At 43.1% G+C, this 19,669-nt stretch overlaps 1 protein-coding gene across 4 annotated transcripts in view; it reads right to left on the bottom strand.

Moving 5' to 3' along the window:
- Positions 1-1,639: 1,639 nt before the first annotated feature.
- Positions 1,640-19,669, bottom strand: part of LOC115101085 (E3 ubiquitin-protein ligase ubr3-like) — a 41,782-nt gene continuing 23,752 nt past the window's right edge. For all 4 annotated transcript variants that reach the window (XM_029620310.2, XM_029620397.2, XM_029620486.2 and 1 more), the window contains 10 exons: positions 17,358-17,443; positions 12,534-12,636; positions 10,354-10,454; positions 8,497-8,621; positions 7,398-7,505; positions 7,040-7,165; positions 6,744-6,923; positions 5,663-5,872; positions 5,314-5,453; positions 1,640-5,160 (listed from right to left, as the gene is read on the bottom strand). In XM_029620310.2, coding sequence (XP_029476170.1) covers positions 5,043-5,160; positions 5,314-5,453; positions 5,663-5,872; positions 6,744-6,923; positions 7,040-7,165; positions 7,398-7,505; positions 8,497-8,621; positions 10,354-10,454; positions 12,534-12,636; positions 17,358-17,443 — 1,297 coding nt within the window. In that variant the 3' untranslated portion in view covers positions 1,640-5,042. The remainder of the gene's footprint in view (positions 5,161-5,313; positions 5,454-5,662; positions 5,873-6,743; positions 6,924-7,039; positions 7,166-7,397; positions 7,506-8,496; positions 8,622-10,353; positions 10,455-12,533; positions 12,637-17,357; positions 17,444-19,669) is intronic.

Here is a 19,669-nt window from a genome sequence, read left to right as displayed (position 1 = left end):
GCTCCACACAAATCAAACTGAAAGAGATTACCATTACAATTGCTTTTTAAAATATATATATATAATTTTCTCTGACTTTGGTGTCTTTAACCAATGACAGGTGGGATATTAAGCCATATTAAGTAATAACATAATGGGGGGTGGTTTCTTGGACACAGATTCAGCCTTTTCAATAGTAATTCTCTTGGGGCGGCAGGGTAGCCTAGTGGTTTGAGTGTTGGACTAGTAACCGAAAGGTTGCAAGTTCAAATCCCCAAGCTGACATGGTACAAATCTGTCGTTCCTAGGCAGTTAACCCGCTGTTCCTAGGCAGTCATTGAAAATAAGAATTTGTTAAATAAAGGTAAAATAATAATAATTCTCCATTGAGTTTGCTTTTTAGTCCAGGAATAGGTTTAATCTGTGTCCGGGAAACTGCCCCATATTATCAGGCTTAACCCATCAAAGCAGATGGGTTAGGCCTGTAATAAATCAGTCTGTATAAAGTGAGGCCATAAACAACATGATGGTTCAAAGGTGCAAAGTAAGAGGTGCCTAAACATTCACCTGACTAAGTAATAGTGCGTGATGGATCAGACAAAACATTTACATATGTATGTAACCCATATTCCCTGAATGATGAATATTCTCAATGAGAGGAGTTCAAATCTCACATCTCTTCAGTTTGTCACATAAGTGCAATGTATCACAGAGGTTGACTGACCCTGTGGGAGATGGGGGAGCATTTATTTTGAGCACCGGTTTACGAGAAAAAAGGTAAACGATATTTGGACCACCAGGTCTCTCTGTCACTGCACCAACGTGGATAGATTTATGAATTGGCGTAGGAGCAGGGTGAGTGATGGCTTGACACGAGATGGATATAACGGATCTGAAACATGCAGCGCAAAGTGGTGACGGATGTCCTTCAATGTGTCCTTCCTCAAAGAAAGCAAACATAACGTGGGACAAGAGGGAGAGAATAGCCTTCTTTGAAAGTCTGCGCGTGTAACACTAGACGAGACCGCCCAATCATTTTCCTCCCTGTAAGACTTCAGATAAAAGACGACGCTATCATCATTTATCACCGGAAATTCATTTGACCAGCTCAGGCCCGTTCAAATGCAGTAAATCACACATGTCTTGTGCATCAATAAGATGTACCAATACATTTCCTATATGCAATCATTCAAATTTGACAAGAGCACAGAAGAGAGGCTGCTTATAATGGTGGTGTAGAAAGGGAGATGGGATTTTCCCATATGACCAGAGCGGAGAGCAGAATGTTGACCGAGTGTCTGGGAGAAACAATGTGGGGAGGGTGGTTACCTGTCACTTGTGGCTGAATATTTGTGTAGAATTATTTTCCATTTGAACCATTCAGTTTCTTATTTTCCCAACTGTACTGAACAGTTGAATGTAAGAACAGGATGTACATGTTAGTGCTAAGAGACCTACTATTAAGGGTTACCATGGAGCTAACCTCTGACTTGATGTTCTGAGAAATCATAGCCAGCGTAGACACAGGAAACACAAGGGGATTTGCTGCAGGCCAATTATGTTAATTAACTACACTGAATGGGACAGGGAAGAAAACTAGTGAGAATAAAATAATTGGTCCATAGGGAAATCTAAAATACGTTAGCGTGGACAATGAAGATAAACGAGTCAGTTTATATTTTATTCACATATGTTACATTTTGCAATAAATGTCTAAGTCACACTTTCTGATCCAACTCAGAAAGTATGAATCAGCACCTACAGTAATGTACTGTGTTTTCTTATTTTCATTCATACAGGTGAACACACAAAAAGCTTTCAATTAGCATGTACACTCACTCATTGGATTTTCTGTTGCAGTCATGTACAAAGTGGGGACTGCAAAAAGAAAGGGAAACAGTACACATAAGCAGCATGCGCGTTTTTTCCCCCTTAAAAATGTACCTCCTTTGAGCACGATGTGGACCAGCAATTCACCAAATCTTTTCACCAGAATAAATTACCCAGGGATTTTTCACAAAACAATGGCAATATTACTCTTTCAGGCACGACTTGAGAATTATCTACTCTTCCAGTTGGAGACATGGTAATTGAAACTAAGCATTTCAGACACCAAACTCAAAAACTGTGATTAAAACAATCTCATGACCATGGTATATTATGGGTATTGAAGTCTGATGTCTTATGTTGGAATGCATCCATGACCCAAGGAAATATCTTAATTTAAACTTGGAGAAATTTAGGCATAGGGGAATGTCTTCCTTATACAGTGCCTTCGGAAAGTATTCAGACCCCTTGACTTGTTCAACAATTTTAGGTTACAGCCGTATTCTAAAATGGATTAAAAAAATTAAAAAACTCAGCAATCTACACACAATAACCCATATTGACAAAGCAAAAACTGGTTTAAAAATGTTTGCAAATTTATTAAAAACAAAAAAAACAGAAATACCTTATTTACTTACATAAGTATTCAGACCCTTTGCTATGTGACTTGAAATTGAGCTCAGGTGCATCCTGTTTCCATTGATCATCCTTGATGTTGCTACTACTTGATATGAGTCCATCTGTGGTAAATTCAATTGATTGGACATGATTTGGAAAGGCACACACCTGTCTAGACAAGGTCCCACAGTTGACAGTACATGTCAGAGCAAAAACCAAGCCATGAGGTCAAAGGAATTGTCTGTAGAGCTCCGAGACAGGATTGTGTCGAGGCACAGATTTGGGGAAGGGTACCAAAACATTTCTGCAGGTCCCCAAGAACACAGTGGCATCCATCATTCTTAAATGGAAGTTTGGAACCACCAAGACTTCCTAGAGCTGGCCGCCTAGCCAAACTGAAGGCTCGACAGCCCGCTTGGAGTTTGTCAAAACGCACCTAAAGACTCAGACCATGAGAAACAAGATTCTCTGGTCTGATGAAACCAAGATTGAACTCTTTGGCCTGAATGCCAAGCATCACGTCTGGAGAAAACCTGGCACCATCACGGTGAAGCATAGTGGTGGCAGCATCATCCTGTGGGGAGGTTTATCAGGGACTGGGAGACTAGTCAGGATCGAGGCAAAGATAAACAGAGCAAAGAACAGAGATCCTTGAAAACAAGCTCCAGATAGCTCAAGACCTGGGGCAAAGGTTCACATTCAAACAGGACAACGACTAAGCACACATGTCCTTGAGTGGCCCAGCCAGAGCCCGGACTTGAAACCGATCAAACATCTCTGGAGAGACCTGAAAAAAGCTGTGCAGAAACACTCCCCATCCAACCTGACAGAGCTGGAGAGGATCTGCAGAGAAGAATGGGAGAAACTCCACAAATACAGGTGAGCCAAGCTTGTAGCATCATACCCAAGAAGACTCGATGCTGTAATGGCTGCCAAAGGTGCTTCAACAAAGTACTGAGTAAAGGGTCTGAATACTTATGTAAATGTGATATCAGTTTTTTTGTTGTTTAAAAAAAAACTATTTTTGCTTTATCATTATGGGGTAGTGTGTGTAAATTGGGGTCAAAAAACAATTTCAGAATAAGCCTGTAACTGAAAATGTGGAAAAAGTCAAGGGGTCTGAATACTTTCCGAAGGCACTAAATATAGCTACTTTAATTATAACCTTTGGCAACCAAAAGCAAATAAACAGATTGGTTATTTAACAGTATAAAAAAATATATTGTACCACAAGTGTGGATTAGGTGAATGACATCCATTTGTTATGTTAAGGTTAACACTATTACACTTCTCAAAACCAACTAAATGACATCTTATGGAGTTTCAAAGATAACAATTTGAAGAGACCGAAAGCCATCTTCAACTAGTTCCTTTAGTTAATCAAAGATAGGGTTTTGCATTATGCGCCCATATACATCTTCCAATACATTTACTATAACTTCACAGAGCAACTCAAAGGAAATGTGAAAGGCCAAACCAGTATTGCCCATGTACTCACAAAAGAATATTCAACTGTACTATCTAAAACTGCAAAAGTCTTCATCAGCATAAAAAGATGAAACTACAACCATTCCCTTACAGAATGCCATATCAGTAGTATAACTTATGCATTGAGTCCCCAAATTCAAATATTTAAACTCTAGCAAAATCCCAATGCACTTGAAATGATTCTCAGCAATGGAAGTTTTGGAAGAAGAGCATGCCAATTACAGTAGACAGATACTCCACACCAGTCTTATGTGTATTCTACTGTGGCCAGACTGGTGAGTGGTCATTGAGTTTCCTCAGGGACCTGGCCGGAGCCTAAGTAAAGGCAGGACTGCAAAGACCAATAGCGATGGTCGACCATGTTTGCCAGTCATCTACCATAAACGTAAAGCATTTATTTCTTTAGAAAATAAAAAATCTTTACAAAAAGTAAAATTACTTATTTGAACAATGAGCACCAGCATTTATTTAAATATTTAAAATGTTGTATTCTAAACTACAGCAACAAAAAAAAATATACCTGAGGATGAATTGCAACTACACTGTAAAAAAGAAGAGCCTGTGCTTGACGGCAATAAACTCTTGAGTGGACTTGTCACCTACCATAATGTCCCAACAAACACACTGAGAACACAATTTGCAATAACATCGCTATACTTATCAAGAGCTTTAAACCCATGCCAGCAGTACAAAGTCTGAAAAATGAGGGATATGCACCAACCCATACATTGTGACAATATTCTTATCATTAACATTACCAAGGGAAAATTTGTCTATATGTATATCTCTCGAGCTCATACTGTTAGCCAATCAGTGTACAAATACTCACCCGACTGAGCCCCCCAAAAATATTTCTGTCTTCTAAACCACTTCAGAACCAATCTGTTACTGGGCAAAGTTGTGCTTTCTCCCAGTTATAATCCACACAGTAAATCACTTAAATAAAAAAAACACACACTGTTAGTCTTTAGGCATGATTGTACACAAAACTTCACATAAACCAAGGCTGTGGCAGTAACACCCTCACTGCATGTTTGTTTATATCACATGATAAGATCCCATATGTTTTACAGAGGCAGACACATAAACCAAAGAGATTCTTTCCCATCAGGGTGTGGGTTCAGGTGACCTTACAGTCCGTTGTAGTGAGGCCCCCAGCGCTTGTTGATGTGATCGAAGGTGTGCGAGACCCACTGTTGCTCCAGCACTCTATACCTCTCCACACATAGAAACAGGGGCTTTCCACGGCTGTAAAAAAACAGAATAGAAAAAGTGACTTCAAACAATGTTTTCAGCATAGTCCCCCCCCCCACATCAACCATTCTAGTGAGAACCTGACAAGATGATTGTGTGAGATGAAACTGAAGTTTAATGCAAAGGGTCTATGGCGTGTATTTGTACCGTAGATCGCGGTCCTCCTCTCCATGGGCATCCAGGTAAACGGAGCCCCACAGGCAGAAGCGGTGTCCTCGGATGATGATGATGACCGAGGCGTTGATCAATAGGAAGATGCCTGTGGCGGCGCCACAGTGTTGAGAGTGCTAAAGACAGACACGCACAACCTATTCACCAAAACACATTGTCCTCTGCACCCAGCAGCGCCACCCAAGCATGCAAGTTCTTATTTTGTACAAGAGAGTAATAATATCCATCAATGACCTAAAAAAAAATGAAGCCACTCGCTGAATAAGAAATATAAAAATCATGCAGATATAGTCTAATACAGCCTTTGAAAAGCAGGGCCACTCACCCAAACGCATTCGCAGATCCCGTGCTGCTTGCAGCACAGTCCTTTGAGGCAGACGAAGGTGCCACAGACGAGGCAAAGCGCCGGGTCCTTTGGCACTTTTTTGCAGGCAGTGCAGGCCTTCTTGTGGTAGTACTGGAAGATGGTGTTGTAGTTGTCTGGTAAGTGGAGGAGGTGAGGGGAGGCCCACTGCAGATCCTGGACAAGCAAAGTCTGGATGGAGGGAAATTAACCACGGCAGTCAAAACATTATTCCAATTACGAACCCCAACTTTGTGCCCTAGGCAATCCTCTGTAACAGCTCGGACCGCATTGTGCAGACTTTTTAGACAATGGGAGCTGGGGGGGCTTTATCTGGCTCACGATTGTGCTGTGTCCACGGTAGGCCTAAACTTCAGCAGCCCATAACTTAAGAAAGCCAATCCAATCGCTCGAGAGCTGAATCCGAAGTCCCTTTAATTTAACCATGTGCTCGTCCACTCGCTCTCTAACCTCCTGTCAATAGACTCTTTTAGTAAGCGGACTCATCGGCCCGGCTCAGCAGCCTTAAGACATCGAAGAAAATACCACAGCACTTTGTTTCCTGCTCCTCTAAGCATCAGCCCAAGAAACACTGAGGTTACTGTACATTCATTTCAGTTTGGGCATTGAGTCTCTCCACTTGCTACTAAAAAGGATTTAGAAATATAGGAAATAAAAGCTGGCCTGTTTTAAGCCTTCTACCGAATAAATCCTTAAGTTCCTATATGCCACATTTTGTGTATGCCCTTCAGCTCCAGGGTGCGACAATAAACAATGTCCACAGTTGAAAGGTATGCGGGAATCATCCAGAATGGCTGTGTGAAGCGATGGGAGATTTCATTGTGTGATGTATGGCAGAAAAGGACAGTGCTGATTGACAAAGGTAGTATGTGAAAAACCATCACTCCCAGAGGTGAAGAGGGGTTATATTCAGCACCACAGCTAACGCATGGTGTCACTAGTACCAAAAGAACAAGGGAAAAGAATGACGCCACCATTGGTGTTTTGGAGACGATATACTGGAGAATGATTGGTGGAGAGAAGTGCTCAGCCTCAAACCTACCATTGATTTCTCAGCCTGAGTGTCGGCGAGCCCTGTGACCTCAGAGCACCATTGAGACATCAGGTCGAAAGCACTGACCGTCCAGTCCAGACATGAGGCACTGTACATGGGGTTAGATGGTTGAGGGGCTGGGTCAAGGAGCCCTAAACAGCCAGCCAGGCCTGAGAACTCTTCTTCCTCCTGAAACAGAACAAATGGTCAGTATGAGTTAAAGCCGTGAGGTTGGAGCAGCTATGGAACAGAGACGCAGGCAGGCAGAGAGGTGGGGAGGTGCGGAACAGTAGCAGTAACCGTACCGGGCAGCCTGACAGGTTGTCCCCATAAAGATGGTGCTGCAGGAGACAGGAGAGGCGGAGGTAAGGCAGGCAGAACTGCTGGAGGCTGTACTCTATGGACTGTGGGGACCACACACTGGAGCTCAGCTGGGAAAGGAAGCACAGGAGTAATGCCTCATCAATAACCTCTCAACAGATAATGGGGTGATATAGATCTCCTTCAGAGAGAGCACAGATGGTGTTAAATGGGCAATTTATCATGTAAAAAAATAAAGAACACTGAGGGTGGGGTGGGGGGTGGGGCTGGCTAGCCAAGTACTGGGCGCTTGGCAGCTTTGAAATGGTTTAATATCTTTTTACGGAACTTGATATGGCTTACCATGGATGGCTCGTCGGTGTTCACGTCATACACAGTCTTCACCTTGGACAGCTCAGTGATGACATGGCTGAGAAGAGCTTCATAGGACTTCTCGGCATTGAAAGCATTCTGTGGGAGATGGTCCAAAAGCAGTGGAGAGGTGACACATTGAGAGTACATAATACTTTTTATAGTACAACAGCAGTATGACACAATTAGGCTCTCAGGAGTCTCACGCCACTGGACCAGCTTCATATGATATTCAAGCAGTCCATTGTCAAGTGTGCTGCAGTGTCTCCAACCCCCGTACCTCCCTTTAAAATGTGCACTGTATAAAATAACTTACGCAGAATAATAAATGATTATTTTTATGCAATAAAAAAAAATAGGCACCGTTGATAAGCACCAAGAAATGACTGAATGAGTGTTCTGATCAAATTCAACTGATTGAAATAATGATCTAATAGCGTTTATCAAGCTCACGGTGGGGGGGGGGGGGATAGAAAACAGCAGCCAGTCTTATCTAGCCTGGCGTTCTCTGTCAAAGATTTATAGCGGGAGGAATTTAATGTCTTTGGATTTCCTTCCTCTGGGCTCGGGATCTCGGTTGAGACAGTCTTTTTATCTACAGCAATTTAAATACAATGACATCCCTCCAAATGTGGCCAATGAGGATTTCCAAGCCGTCTTAATGACAGCTTGTGAGAGAGTGCTACACTGTTCGTGACAAAGTGGGGTAAGATATTCAGCTGCGCCACAATAGATCGAAAACACCCTGAAGGGGAGGCATTTTGCTGTTGGCCCATTTACATTCCAACCAGCCACTCGCTAATACAGATTTAATAGACTGAAGATGAATAGCCAATTAATGCCAACCAGCTCCGGTAATCACTCTCTCCTTGTTAACGATGATCGATATATCTACAGCCCAAACGGCTTAACGGAACTCGGGGCCAGGTCTTAATCTTAATTTGCGTCACACCTTCATTTGCCACAGATGTAAACAGGTCCCAGGGATAACAAGTAGAAAGTATAGATATGTTGTGAAGCCAGTGCATCCTAAGGCCCTTGGGTAGAGTACAAAGCAGCAGTACGGCGAGGAGGGTGATATCTCCATTACCTTCTTGAGAGTTCCAGACGTGCTCCAGGCCTGCCTCTCCTCGAGGCTGAACTTGGCCGAGAGAGCAGCCAGGGCCTGGGTGTACTGCAGGTTGTACAGCATCCTCACCAGACAGATGAAGTGTTCTACAGGGACAGAGAGGTGACGCACAGACCCAGGTTAGGTGCACTAATGTCAGAGGAACAAATATATCGTGTCGCACATACGTTTTCCTGGTCATGACACTCGGCCGACCGTCTCATTGTTTTGAGAATCATAACAGATTTATAACTAAGTTGTTGCCATTCTCGTTGGAATAACTACTGTTATGGATGACAGTCTGCTTAGCATAAAAAACAGGAGTATGATGGCAACGCCTATTGTTTTGGGAGAATATGCAAATACTGCCCTTCATTGGCATTTTGACAATTATGGATGTGAATAGATCATCCTAGCATTCAGCCAACATAGGAAATCACAATAGCCTAGATGTGTTATCTACACAGACCACTTACTGAGTGGAACACATTGATTTAGAAATATTTTCTCTCTTCCCAATTACTACTTAGAACAGCTTGTTAAATAGAAAGCAGTTTCATTTATGAGCAACCAGAATAAAATAAATTACTTAAGAGGTCTAGAATGCTCTGCAAGCTGGGAAATCAGGGTGCCTACAAGAGATTGACACCATTTTTATTGGGCTATAAGACAAGTCAATAGGTTGGGTTTGGTCTCCAGAGGAATGGCTCTCATCTCCAGTGTTTATAAAGGCTCATCAAATAGAGACGGGTAATTAGCAGGAGGCAGCCGGCACCCAGGCCACCAGGTGGAAATAGGCGTTGGATTTGAAGTGACAAGAAATACAATGAGCGCCATTATTTGCCCTCCTCAGGAGAGTGGTGCTGGTGACAGGTCCATTGTGTTGCGTCAGCACATTAAAAAGACAACCCCTTTACTGCCATGAAGGACACACAGGCTGTTAGGACCTCCCCGCCCCTCCCACCTATCCACTCTAAACAGGACAAAAACCCAGGCACGTCCTGATCGCCATGCCCCGACTTCAATAAAATGCTTAATTCACACCCATCACTCATCGTGATGTATTACAATCTATTCTCCATTCCACAATGAGGACCGTCATGCTTATTTTGGCTTAATCAATGTGGAATTGAAAAAAATATACAAAGACCATCTAAAAGCTAATAAGACATTGAGTTCCCTTTTCCCCGGCAGACTCTTTAGGGCAATGTAAGGAAGTGTTATACAGTCGATATGGAGGAGTGCTCTTACAGCTGTGAAATGGCTTTCGTTTGAGAGAAAAAAACCTGTCACAGACATATCCCCTCACAGAACCAATGGCTCTTTATAACTTGTATATTGGTTTAACAGAGTTGATTATCTCTCCCCTGTTCTGATGCTAGGAGAGATCTTCAGGCCTCAAACCACCTCAGTGTCCATGGGTTCAGTCAGTTCAGTAATCACTGAAATTATCAGCTTTGTGTGGCATGGCACCCATTAAGTAGGCCTATGATTGCTGCAACCTGGCCTCCGACGTGGTGGCCCTCCCCAGGCGCACGGTGCCGAGCCTGGAGGAGCTCAAACAGGAAGCGCTCAGCTGGAGATGAAGAGCATGTGAAGCGGGCGACCTCCATATAGCGATCCATGTCATTCTGCTCCTCACAGCCAAATACAAAAAAAAAAGGGAACAGATAAGACCCCTCCCTACATTCAGTCATGATTCGGACTGGTAACGGTTTGCCGTTCTGACCCAGCCACTGAAAAACATCCGTCTGTAGCCTCATTAACCCACCTTCCCCTCCCGGTCCCTTTGGACTGATCGGGAAAACACAGTCAGGATAGTAAGAACAGTGACAGCACCTTTGCGTAGCGGCTGTGGCATGGTCAACACAAAGATGATCAGCAGGGATGGGCAGTCTCTGAACAGCATGGGGACTTCTGGTCTCTCGTCATCCAGGCAGCTGTAGGGAACAACACATGGAACCTTTTACCAATACAAGCCCAGGGTAAGGATTTTTAAAGACGTGTTGAAAAACATACAGCACGCTCATTAAGAGTAAAGTATGCAGTTTAACAAGAAACTGTGGGTACCCGTAAAAGGTTTTATTAGGGGGTGGAAATGGGCCGGAACACCCACCGGAAGACCGTTCCAGGAACGCACGTTCCATTTGAATACGATCGTGGCCTGGGTGAATCCTGTGTCCGGTCTGCCCTAGAAAGACTACGTAAACAAACCACCCATAAAATGGACTGCCGTTGTGGGCTCTAAAATGTGTTTGTTATGATCAAGTTCGATCTCCCAAGGTGAATTATTTTTATTCATGAAATGAAAAAAATATATATATTGCTTTTCCTGAGATAGAATTCCTCAATACTTGTATTGCACTGCAGAACTGGTGGAAAAGTCCTCATTTATTACATTGAATGGTAGAACGCAAATCAAATGTTTCTGTATAAAGGTTTAACCAAATTTCCCAAAATCAATCCTGGTCATTTTACAACCCCTGACCATTCCCAATAACTTGGCATTGGTAGGGGAATGTTAGGGAAACCATAAATGGAGTGAGGTTATGTACACACTATACATATCCTATTGCTTTTTATCTTGTCAGGGCCAAGAGCAAAGCCCTCCCTTGAATATATACGCTGCACTTGAAAACGTTGCTTAAAAAACAATGACAACACACACTTTCTAATTGCCCTCCATTTTAATGCAGTGGGGGAAAGCAAAGCATATTTCCTTTATATCCCGTGACTCACTGCTATAATGCAGCCGGAGCCACATACTGAAGATTGTTGTTGCTGTCTCCATTTAAAAAATGGCTTGTTTTCTTCTGGCTGCCCACAGAGAGAGCCTCTAATCTCTACTCTACCTTAAGGAGACGTCCAGGGATTTCGACTGAAAAGGGGCCACACTTACACAATAATGCATTCCATTTTATAAAAAGGCACTCGACTGTTCATTCTAGCGTACAACAGAAAAACTGACGCAGCAATCTGCTTTTAATTCCCTCTCATGCAAAAGACTAGACTACAGTATACAGTCAAATCCAGATGACCAATACATACAATGAGCAATGCAGGTCTTTTGAAAACAAAAATGTGAAACGCATCCACAAAAATGGACATATGAGAAAGGATATGAAAAAAGTGAATGTCTAGGTCACTGTCTGGAAGGCATGAGCGTCGTCATTCCCTTGTCCCATTTAAATAGAGCTACACGGTTGCCTGAGGGTGTCAGTGACATAGCTGCCTTCCGAATCCCTAACAAGGTATTTTTAACACAAAATTGCTCCACCGAGACGCCTGCATGGCTCGAAGCATTTAAATAGTAACAGGTGTAAAAGCCGTCTTGGGAGGGAGAGAGGTCGTTAGCTTATCTAATAGTGCAAAGTGTTATACGAGTGGGATGCTGATCTCTCTCAAGGCTGTAAACCTCGGAAGGCAAACTGACGCCCGAGAGCACACCTGATGCTACACAAACAAGCAGTGTGGAGAGAGAGAGCGTGTGAAGAAGACTGCCTTGTTAAATGTCTCGGTTTCTACGATGCTGTGAAAGATGACGCTGGGCGGGGGAGGGCTGAGATGTGTGGGGGCATTTGTTTCTCGGTGCAGCGTCTGAAGGGGTCGTTTCGCTCTCTGTGGAGCACCCGGTAATTTGCCAGATGCAGCAATTATTGGCATCTATGGCAACCACACATGGTTCCTTCTCTGTTTTTAAATCCTCTTTGCCTGGAGGAAAAGCTGTCAGGGCACGCAGGATGTGGTGGTGTTGAGCATGAGGGGAAAGTGGCACTGATTACAGGCTGTGCTAGGGTGCTGTTAGGATAAACTGAGATCAGGAGAGGGCTATAGAGATGTCAGGTGAGGTGGAGCTGCAGGATTCGGGGGGAGAGAGGTTCAGTGTGTTTGGCTGATGCAGGGTGTGTGGCGGAGTTTGTGATAAGACAGCCGTATGTGTAGTGGGATTGCAGGACGAGGAGAGGCCAAAGTAGATGAAAAGGTCTGTGTGGTGTAGCTTCAGGGCAGCCGTCACTCACTTGTCTCTGCTCGGAGCCACCTGGGTCAACCTGGTCCAGGGGTTGTAAGCAGAATCAATGCTGTACAGACGCATGTGCATGGCAAGCACGTGGAACAGCTGATCTGAAAGACAGAGGAGAAATGTAAAAAAAATGGTCAGCGAGATAGATCAGAACACTGGCACAGAAATGAGACAGCTACTGTAAAACTGTCCACCTGCATGTCAGTAGGCCAGCGCCCACGATCAGTGAATCAAATGCCAAATACAGTTGACTTGATTGCACTGAGCGTAATGGTTTGGCTGGGAGAAAGCAGGCCAGATGGATAGACGGCTCTACTCTGCTCCCAGCTATCCTCTGGTCAGGAGTCACACCTGTTCACTGTGTAACATGAAGAGTGTCACACCTTTCTTTTTAAATTTAATTAGGCAAGTCAGTTAAGAACAATTTCTTATTTACAATGACTGCCTAGGAACAGTGTATAGGAACAACTGCCTTGTTCAGGGGCAGAACGACAGATTTTTACCTCGTCAGCTCGGGGATTCAATCTTGCAACCTTTCGGTTACAATGCTCAAACCACTAGGCTACCTGCTGCCCCACAAGGTGCACACACAAAAAAATGTTATCACCTCCTGGAACAGTGTCCTCTTATTTTATTTGCTCAAAAACAACAAACAGCCCACTAGGTTAGTGTTCATTAGGGCCATAGTTAAAAGTGTATTGGAAATATGAAAATTGTACCCGAAAGGGATGTAGCAATTGTAATGGCATCTTTTTGTATGTACCAATTGCACCATGGTTCGTTGGACAAAGTCTATGGGAAAATTGAGATTTTGGATTAATGCTGAAAATAAGGTATGCACAGGCTTAGGAGATCTTATACGTTTTGTTCTAGAAGATATGTGAATTTTGAAGCACAAAGGTTTTGTTTGCTGACGGATACTGTATCTCATAGAACAAAATGTATAAGATCTCCTAAGCCCATGTTAAGCACATTTAAAAAAAAAAAACATTTATCCCAAAACCCTATTCTTTCCACATAGGAATGACTGAACGAACTAGAGGTAACTCATTTCTGTTTTTTCGGATTACAAGCAGGCGAACGCTTTATACCACCTTCTCTTGTGTAGGCTACTTTTTTTTTTTTTACATGCAACCTTGTCAACAAACCTGTAGCTCAATATTTGACTTTGACCCCAGAGAATTATGACAGCTGTAATGTAGCAACACATTGAATTCCACTGCTGCAACATGGACTTTCTGGTGTGTTTGTCAACATGGCTGACAAACTAGCGCAACACCGCCCTCTACAGTCGAAACACGACAGCAGCAGGATACAAACCAGAGGCTGAGGGAGGTGAGTGACTCCAATTCAGACCCGCCTGTCAGATGGGGTTCAAGTCCCTCCACTAGAGGACAACATGTGAGGAGTGACACTGTGGCGGAAGGAACGCCAGCCAATGCCCTTCAAGGTGGCAGGGAACCGGGCTTCAAATTGCAGCTCACATGGCTACCACCTCTTCCATCTGCATGCTCCCCCCTCAGCATGCTGCTCTTCTCTACTCCCCCCCACAGCCACACGGTCTGACAACATCAATAGAGATGCCTTCAGATATTGATCTGGCCTTGCCTTCTATCAGAGCTCATGCTATTTGCCATGATCTTTACCCCCGCCAAGCCACTAATCTAGATTAGTCATGCCTGTGTGACCTATGGTGGGCCTAGATTACTTTTACCCCCCCCCCCAGTGTACAAACACTTTTGAAATGTGCCCATAGGAATTGATCATCTCATTGTGATATGGTGGGTGTCGGCCTAACAGTATTGTATTGGATGTTCAAGGCCGTCTTCTCTGTGCAGCCTACATCAATAGACTGGCCTAATTCAAAACCTTCTCTCTGGCTGATAAACCAGATGCGAGCTATTTGAGGTGTGGACTCTCCAGTTGATTTAACGCAAGGGATTTCCTGCTCCCCTCCCCAGCCCATGACCTCCTCATGAGCCTAACAATATACAGTGGCAAGAAAAGGTATGTGAACTCTTTGGAAATACCTGGATTTCTGCATAAATTGGTCATCAAATTTGATCTTCATCTAGGTCACGACAATAGACAGTCTGCTTAAACTTACAAACAATTATACATGTTCATGTCTTTATTGAACACACAGTGTAAACATTCACAGTGCAGGGTGGGAAAAATATGTGAACCCTTGGATTTAATAACTGGCTAACCCTCCTTTGGCAGCAATAACCTCAACCAAACGTTTTCTGTAGTTGTGGATGAGACCTGCACACCGGTCAGGAAGAATTTTGGACCATCCCTCTTCACCAAACTGTTTCAGCAATATTCTTGGGATGTCTGGTGTGAACCGCTTGAGGTCATGCCACAGCATCTCAATTGGGTTGAGATCAAGACTCTGACTGGGCCACTCCGGAAGGCGTATTCTTCTGTTGAAGCCACTCTGTTGGTGATTTACTTCTGCGTTTTGGGTCGTTGTCATGTTGCATCACCAAACCGCTGTTGAGCTTCAATTGGCGGACAGATAGCCTAACACTCTCCTGCAAAATGTCTTGATAAAGTTGGGAATTCATTTTCTGTCGATGATAGCAAGTTGTCCAGACCCCGAGGCCGCAAACCAGTCACAAAACATGATGCTCCCTTCACCATACTTACAGTTGGGATGAGGTTGATGTTGGTGTGCTGTGCCTTTTTTTCTCCGCACATAGTGTTATGTGTTCCTTCCAAACAACTCAACTGTAGTTTCATCTGTCCACAGAATATTTTGCCAGTAGTGCTGGGAACATCCAGGTGCTCTTTTGCAAACTTCAGATGTGCAGCAATGTTTTTTTTGGGACAGCAGTGACTTCTTCCGTGGTGTCCTCCCATGAACACCATACTTGTTTCGTGTTTTACATATCGTAGACCCGTCAACAGAGACGTTAGCATGTTCCAGAGATTTCTGTAAGTCTTCAGCTGACACTCTAGGATTCTGCTTAACCTCATTGAGCATTCTGCGCTGAGCTCTTGCAGTCATCTTTGCAGGACGGCCACTCCCAGGGAGAATAGCAACAGTGCTGAACTTTCTCCATTTATAGACAATTTGTCTTACCGTGGACTAATGAACATCAAGGCTTTTAGAGATACTTTTGTAACCCTTTCCAGCTTTATGCAATTCAACAATTCTTAATCTTAGGTCTTCTGAGATCTCTTTCGTTCGAGGCATGGTTCACATCAGGTAATGCTTCTTGTGAATTGCAAACTGAAATTTTGTGAGTGTTTTTTAATAGGGCAAGTCAGCTCTAACCAACATCTCCAATCTCTTCTCATTTATTGGACTCCGGGTTAGCTGACTCCAATTAGCTTTTGGAGAAGTCATTAGCCTAGGGGTTCACATACCTTTTCCAACCTACACTGTGAATGTTTAAAATATGTATTTAACATAGACAAGAAAATACAATAATTTGTGTGTTATTAGTTTAAGCACACTGTGTTTATTGTTGTGACCTAGATGAAGATGCGGCAGGGTAGCCTAGTGGTTAGAGCATTGGACTAGTAAGCGGAAGGTTACAAGTTCAAACCCCTGAGCTGACAAGGTACAAATCTGTCGTTCTGCCCCTGAACAGGCAGTTAACCCACTGTTCCTAGGCCGTCATTGAAAATAAGAATTTGTTCTTAACTGACTTGCCTAGTTAAATAAAGGTAAAAATTAAATGAAAAAAGATCAGATTCAATTTGATGACCAATTAATGCAGAAATCCGAGTAATTCCAAAGGCTTCACACACTTTTTTCTTGCCACTAAGTGCCTTGTGGGATATGGCTTAGGAACTCACTTGGGTTATAGTTGTTATCGCATGTCCCACGTTCCCCTCCATATCCCATTCCCTACGAAGACAAATCACTAATGTATTGTTACTTGCCCGCCAGCGCAGCTACGCAAGTTAATGTAGCTCAGAAAATGGCAGTCCTCTAGCGTGAAATGTATTTTGCCCCAATCAAGGATGACAGGCCTCTCACTAGTGCAGCGAGCGGCTAAAATGCATCACCACTAAACGGACTAATTAAAACAGAGCAGGGAAATGGGATGCCCTCATCCACAGGCTCAGTTCTGACTAGGAGAAAGTAATGTTTAACATATTTTTTAAAAAAAGGTCCAATTCAAATGACAAAGTACAATAAGGAGAAACACCTTGGGGAATCTAAAAACGAGTCGCCAATCCAAAAAGCAAACCTTACACAGTCTGCATGTCTTCCCATTGGATACCATTCTCTGAGGCTTTGTCTTTGACATTGTCAGTGGGGCCCAGTCACAGCTCAGAACAACATCACTCAGTCTTCATTCCCAGTCCGCCCAGAGCAGGCCGCCCTTGCCACACAATCAACTACAACAGCACTTGATCCATGTCCAGAAAACACAACGGCAACAGCTCACCTGGGATACCAAGCTCGCCTTCCCTGCTATAATCGACAATCTTTACAAATGGTCCAACGGTTACATCAATCCAATCTCAACTCTGACACTTCATTACACAAAAGGTCGATGAGACAAGGCGTCCCCGCCACCCACAAGTCACCGTATTCGTCAGCCTAAATACCAATGAACCTCATCATAAAATAACAAAAGTAAACAGACAAATACTTAATGCTCTTTAACAAAATTATTATTAATTTTTAAAATGCGATGATATGAAACACGGGTCGACGGCATACTTCAGATGTACACAATAGCGACGTGGTCGAGCAGGGGGCAACGCACTTCGTATAGCAGAGTAGATGGATGGAGGAGGGTTCACTCATATTAATCTAGTGGGAAGCAAGGCCAGAAGAATGGTGTGGTGTACTCACTGAGACAGGAGCGCTTGGCTGCACCACTGGCTCCTCCAGAACACAGGTTACCTCCACGGTGCACCAGCTCCAGCTCCAGGTTTGTCCTGAGGAAACACAACCATTACTAAGCATACTGGTTGGACTTAGAGGGACAAGAGGAAGATTAACGCATTTTCACAGCCATTGTTAGCTCAGGCAGTCTGACTCAGTCCCCCCCATTCAGAAACAGGACAACAACAAAAAAGTGGATTATTAACATTCCTTCTTGTCATCTATCGGTTATGGCAGAAGCCACTCGAGCATATCGATTAATCAATTGACCGATTTTAGCGGCTGATATTAGCATTTCACAAATATTTGTCTCGGTTTTTTATCCCAGATAAAGCGCCGACATTATATACATATAATAAACAAGTCTGCTAATTTTATGACATTAAAAAAATATGTTGCCTGAAGAGGGAACATCATTCAGCCATAGGCTTGGTCAAATAGACAAGAAACACACTTCACCAAGCAAGCAGCCTTGGTGAAGGACCATCACATTCTCACTTAGTTAACATTAGCTGGCTAGGTAGCCAGCAAGGTAGTTTGCTTAGCTAGCTCGCAATCTGTGCTACTTTAGTGCGAACACTGGACACTGTTAGCCCTAATGAATACTCATCCATGACACAAACATAACACCGTTATAGTGTCTGGACCTATTATGTTAGCTTATGGGCTTAGTTCGTTTTGTGAAATATGCAATCTGCAAAAAGCAAGACCGTTGTCACAGATGTATCATTCAGTCCATGTGGTTGCATTCACGATGAGACAAGTAGCTACGTTTAGTTAGCTAACTAAATGAAAACGTGTGACCAAAACCAGTGCGGCAAGATTTTGCCTGCATACAACAGTCATCAGTGCATGCCATTTGCAGTTGAAATGTATAGCCAGTACATGTCCTATTTAATAACAATGTAAGGTATATATAGTTTCTATGACAAAACATTGTCGTAATGAACAGCCAACTTGTGCTCGTCAAAAGTTGCCATTTACGTGTTTGTTTACATGACCTGTGACTGTTGTAAACTGTAGTAAATCAACTCGAGACAAACGCTGAAACTGACACCTAGTGGTAAATACTACAAACGGCATGTTACTGCATTTCAACGCGTATTTGTGGACAGTGCAGTTTCAGATTTACTTGACAGTTTAATTCAACCAGCCATCCCTTGTGGTGGTTTAGCACAAACACTTTTGCATGCTTCTTATCCACTGCCATAGACATCTTTAAGTTGTACCTAAGAAAGTAAACTAAAGAAGGTATAATTTACTGCCATATTTATACAGGATATAGTTGCTTTTTGGTGGATATCCTGTAATCCACAAATAAAATGTTCTTAAATAACGTTAATTTTAATATATTGTGTTAAGAAATCATAATTTACAGAATATGTTAATCCTTTGGAGCACAATGTGTTAAAAAAATATATATATATATATATTGGCAGATATATCTGTGACTTTTGCCTCCATATAAAATGAGTATCAGACCGAAAAATCCCATATTGGTTAAGCTCTATTAGCAACCTCTATTAGCAACAGTAGGGCTAGTGGGCAAACCTAAACGCATCACCTAGCAGAATTATCCTCAATATATGCGTGACTGACTTTCCCCCCTTTTTATAAAAACCCATCAGATTTGTTGTTGTGTTTGTTTTGGACCAGCTATTCCGTATCAACAAATTACAGAACTTCAACGGTTCCGGGTTTGCACAAGCTAGGCTGTTAGCATAACAGCTGTTTCATCCACAGTTTCCGTGTATAATCTCTGCTGTGAATTCCCAATGCATATCCAAACATTTAATATAAAAACTTGCGCCACCAAATAATGAAATAAAAGCCCGTAACAGAATAAATTGATATTAAAAGCAGATACAGTAAGTGTTGCTAAAATTAGACAGAACTGGAGTTGTTTTGATCCTGCCACTGGCCATTTCCTCCCAACGGCTGGGAAGGTGGGGGAAAATCCTCGGGCTCCCTGTATGAAAAAGCAATTTCACATAGATAATGCAGCTGCACCAAGCTCCATCTGTCTGCTACTGATAAGAGCGCCCCTGTGACAGAGGAATTGTCTATTCCTCAGGCAATTTGCACTGTTCACTGAACTTGTAAAAGCCAACAGAAACCCAGACACAGGAAGCAGGGATTTCTTTCTGCCGGGCACAGGGTGAGGAACCGGTTGAGTGGACCGTGTCATGGGGAGGGGGAGAGGTCGGGGAGGGACCAAGGCCTTCCCACAACACTCTGGTGAAAGAATAGAATGACGGTTGCATTCTCTACTCCCTGTA

This window comes from Oncorhynchus nerka, linkage group LG1 (assembly GCF_034236695.1).
Source record: "Oncorhynchus nerka isolate Pitt River linkage group LG1, Oner_Uvic_2.0, whole genome shotgun sequence".
Classification (NCBI taxonomy): domain Eukaryota; kingdom Metazoa; phylum Chordata; class Actinopteri; order Salmoniformes; family Salmonidae; genus Oncorhynchus; species Oncorhynchus nerka.
Note: the sequence above shows the minus strand (reverse complement) of the source record. Positions and strands in the feature narration are given on the sequence as shown.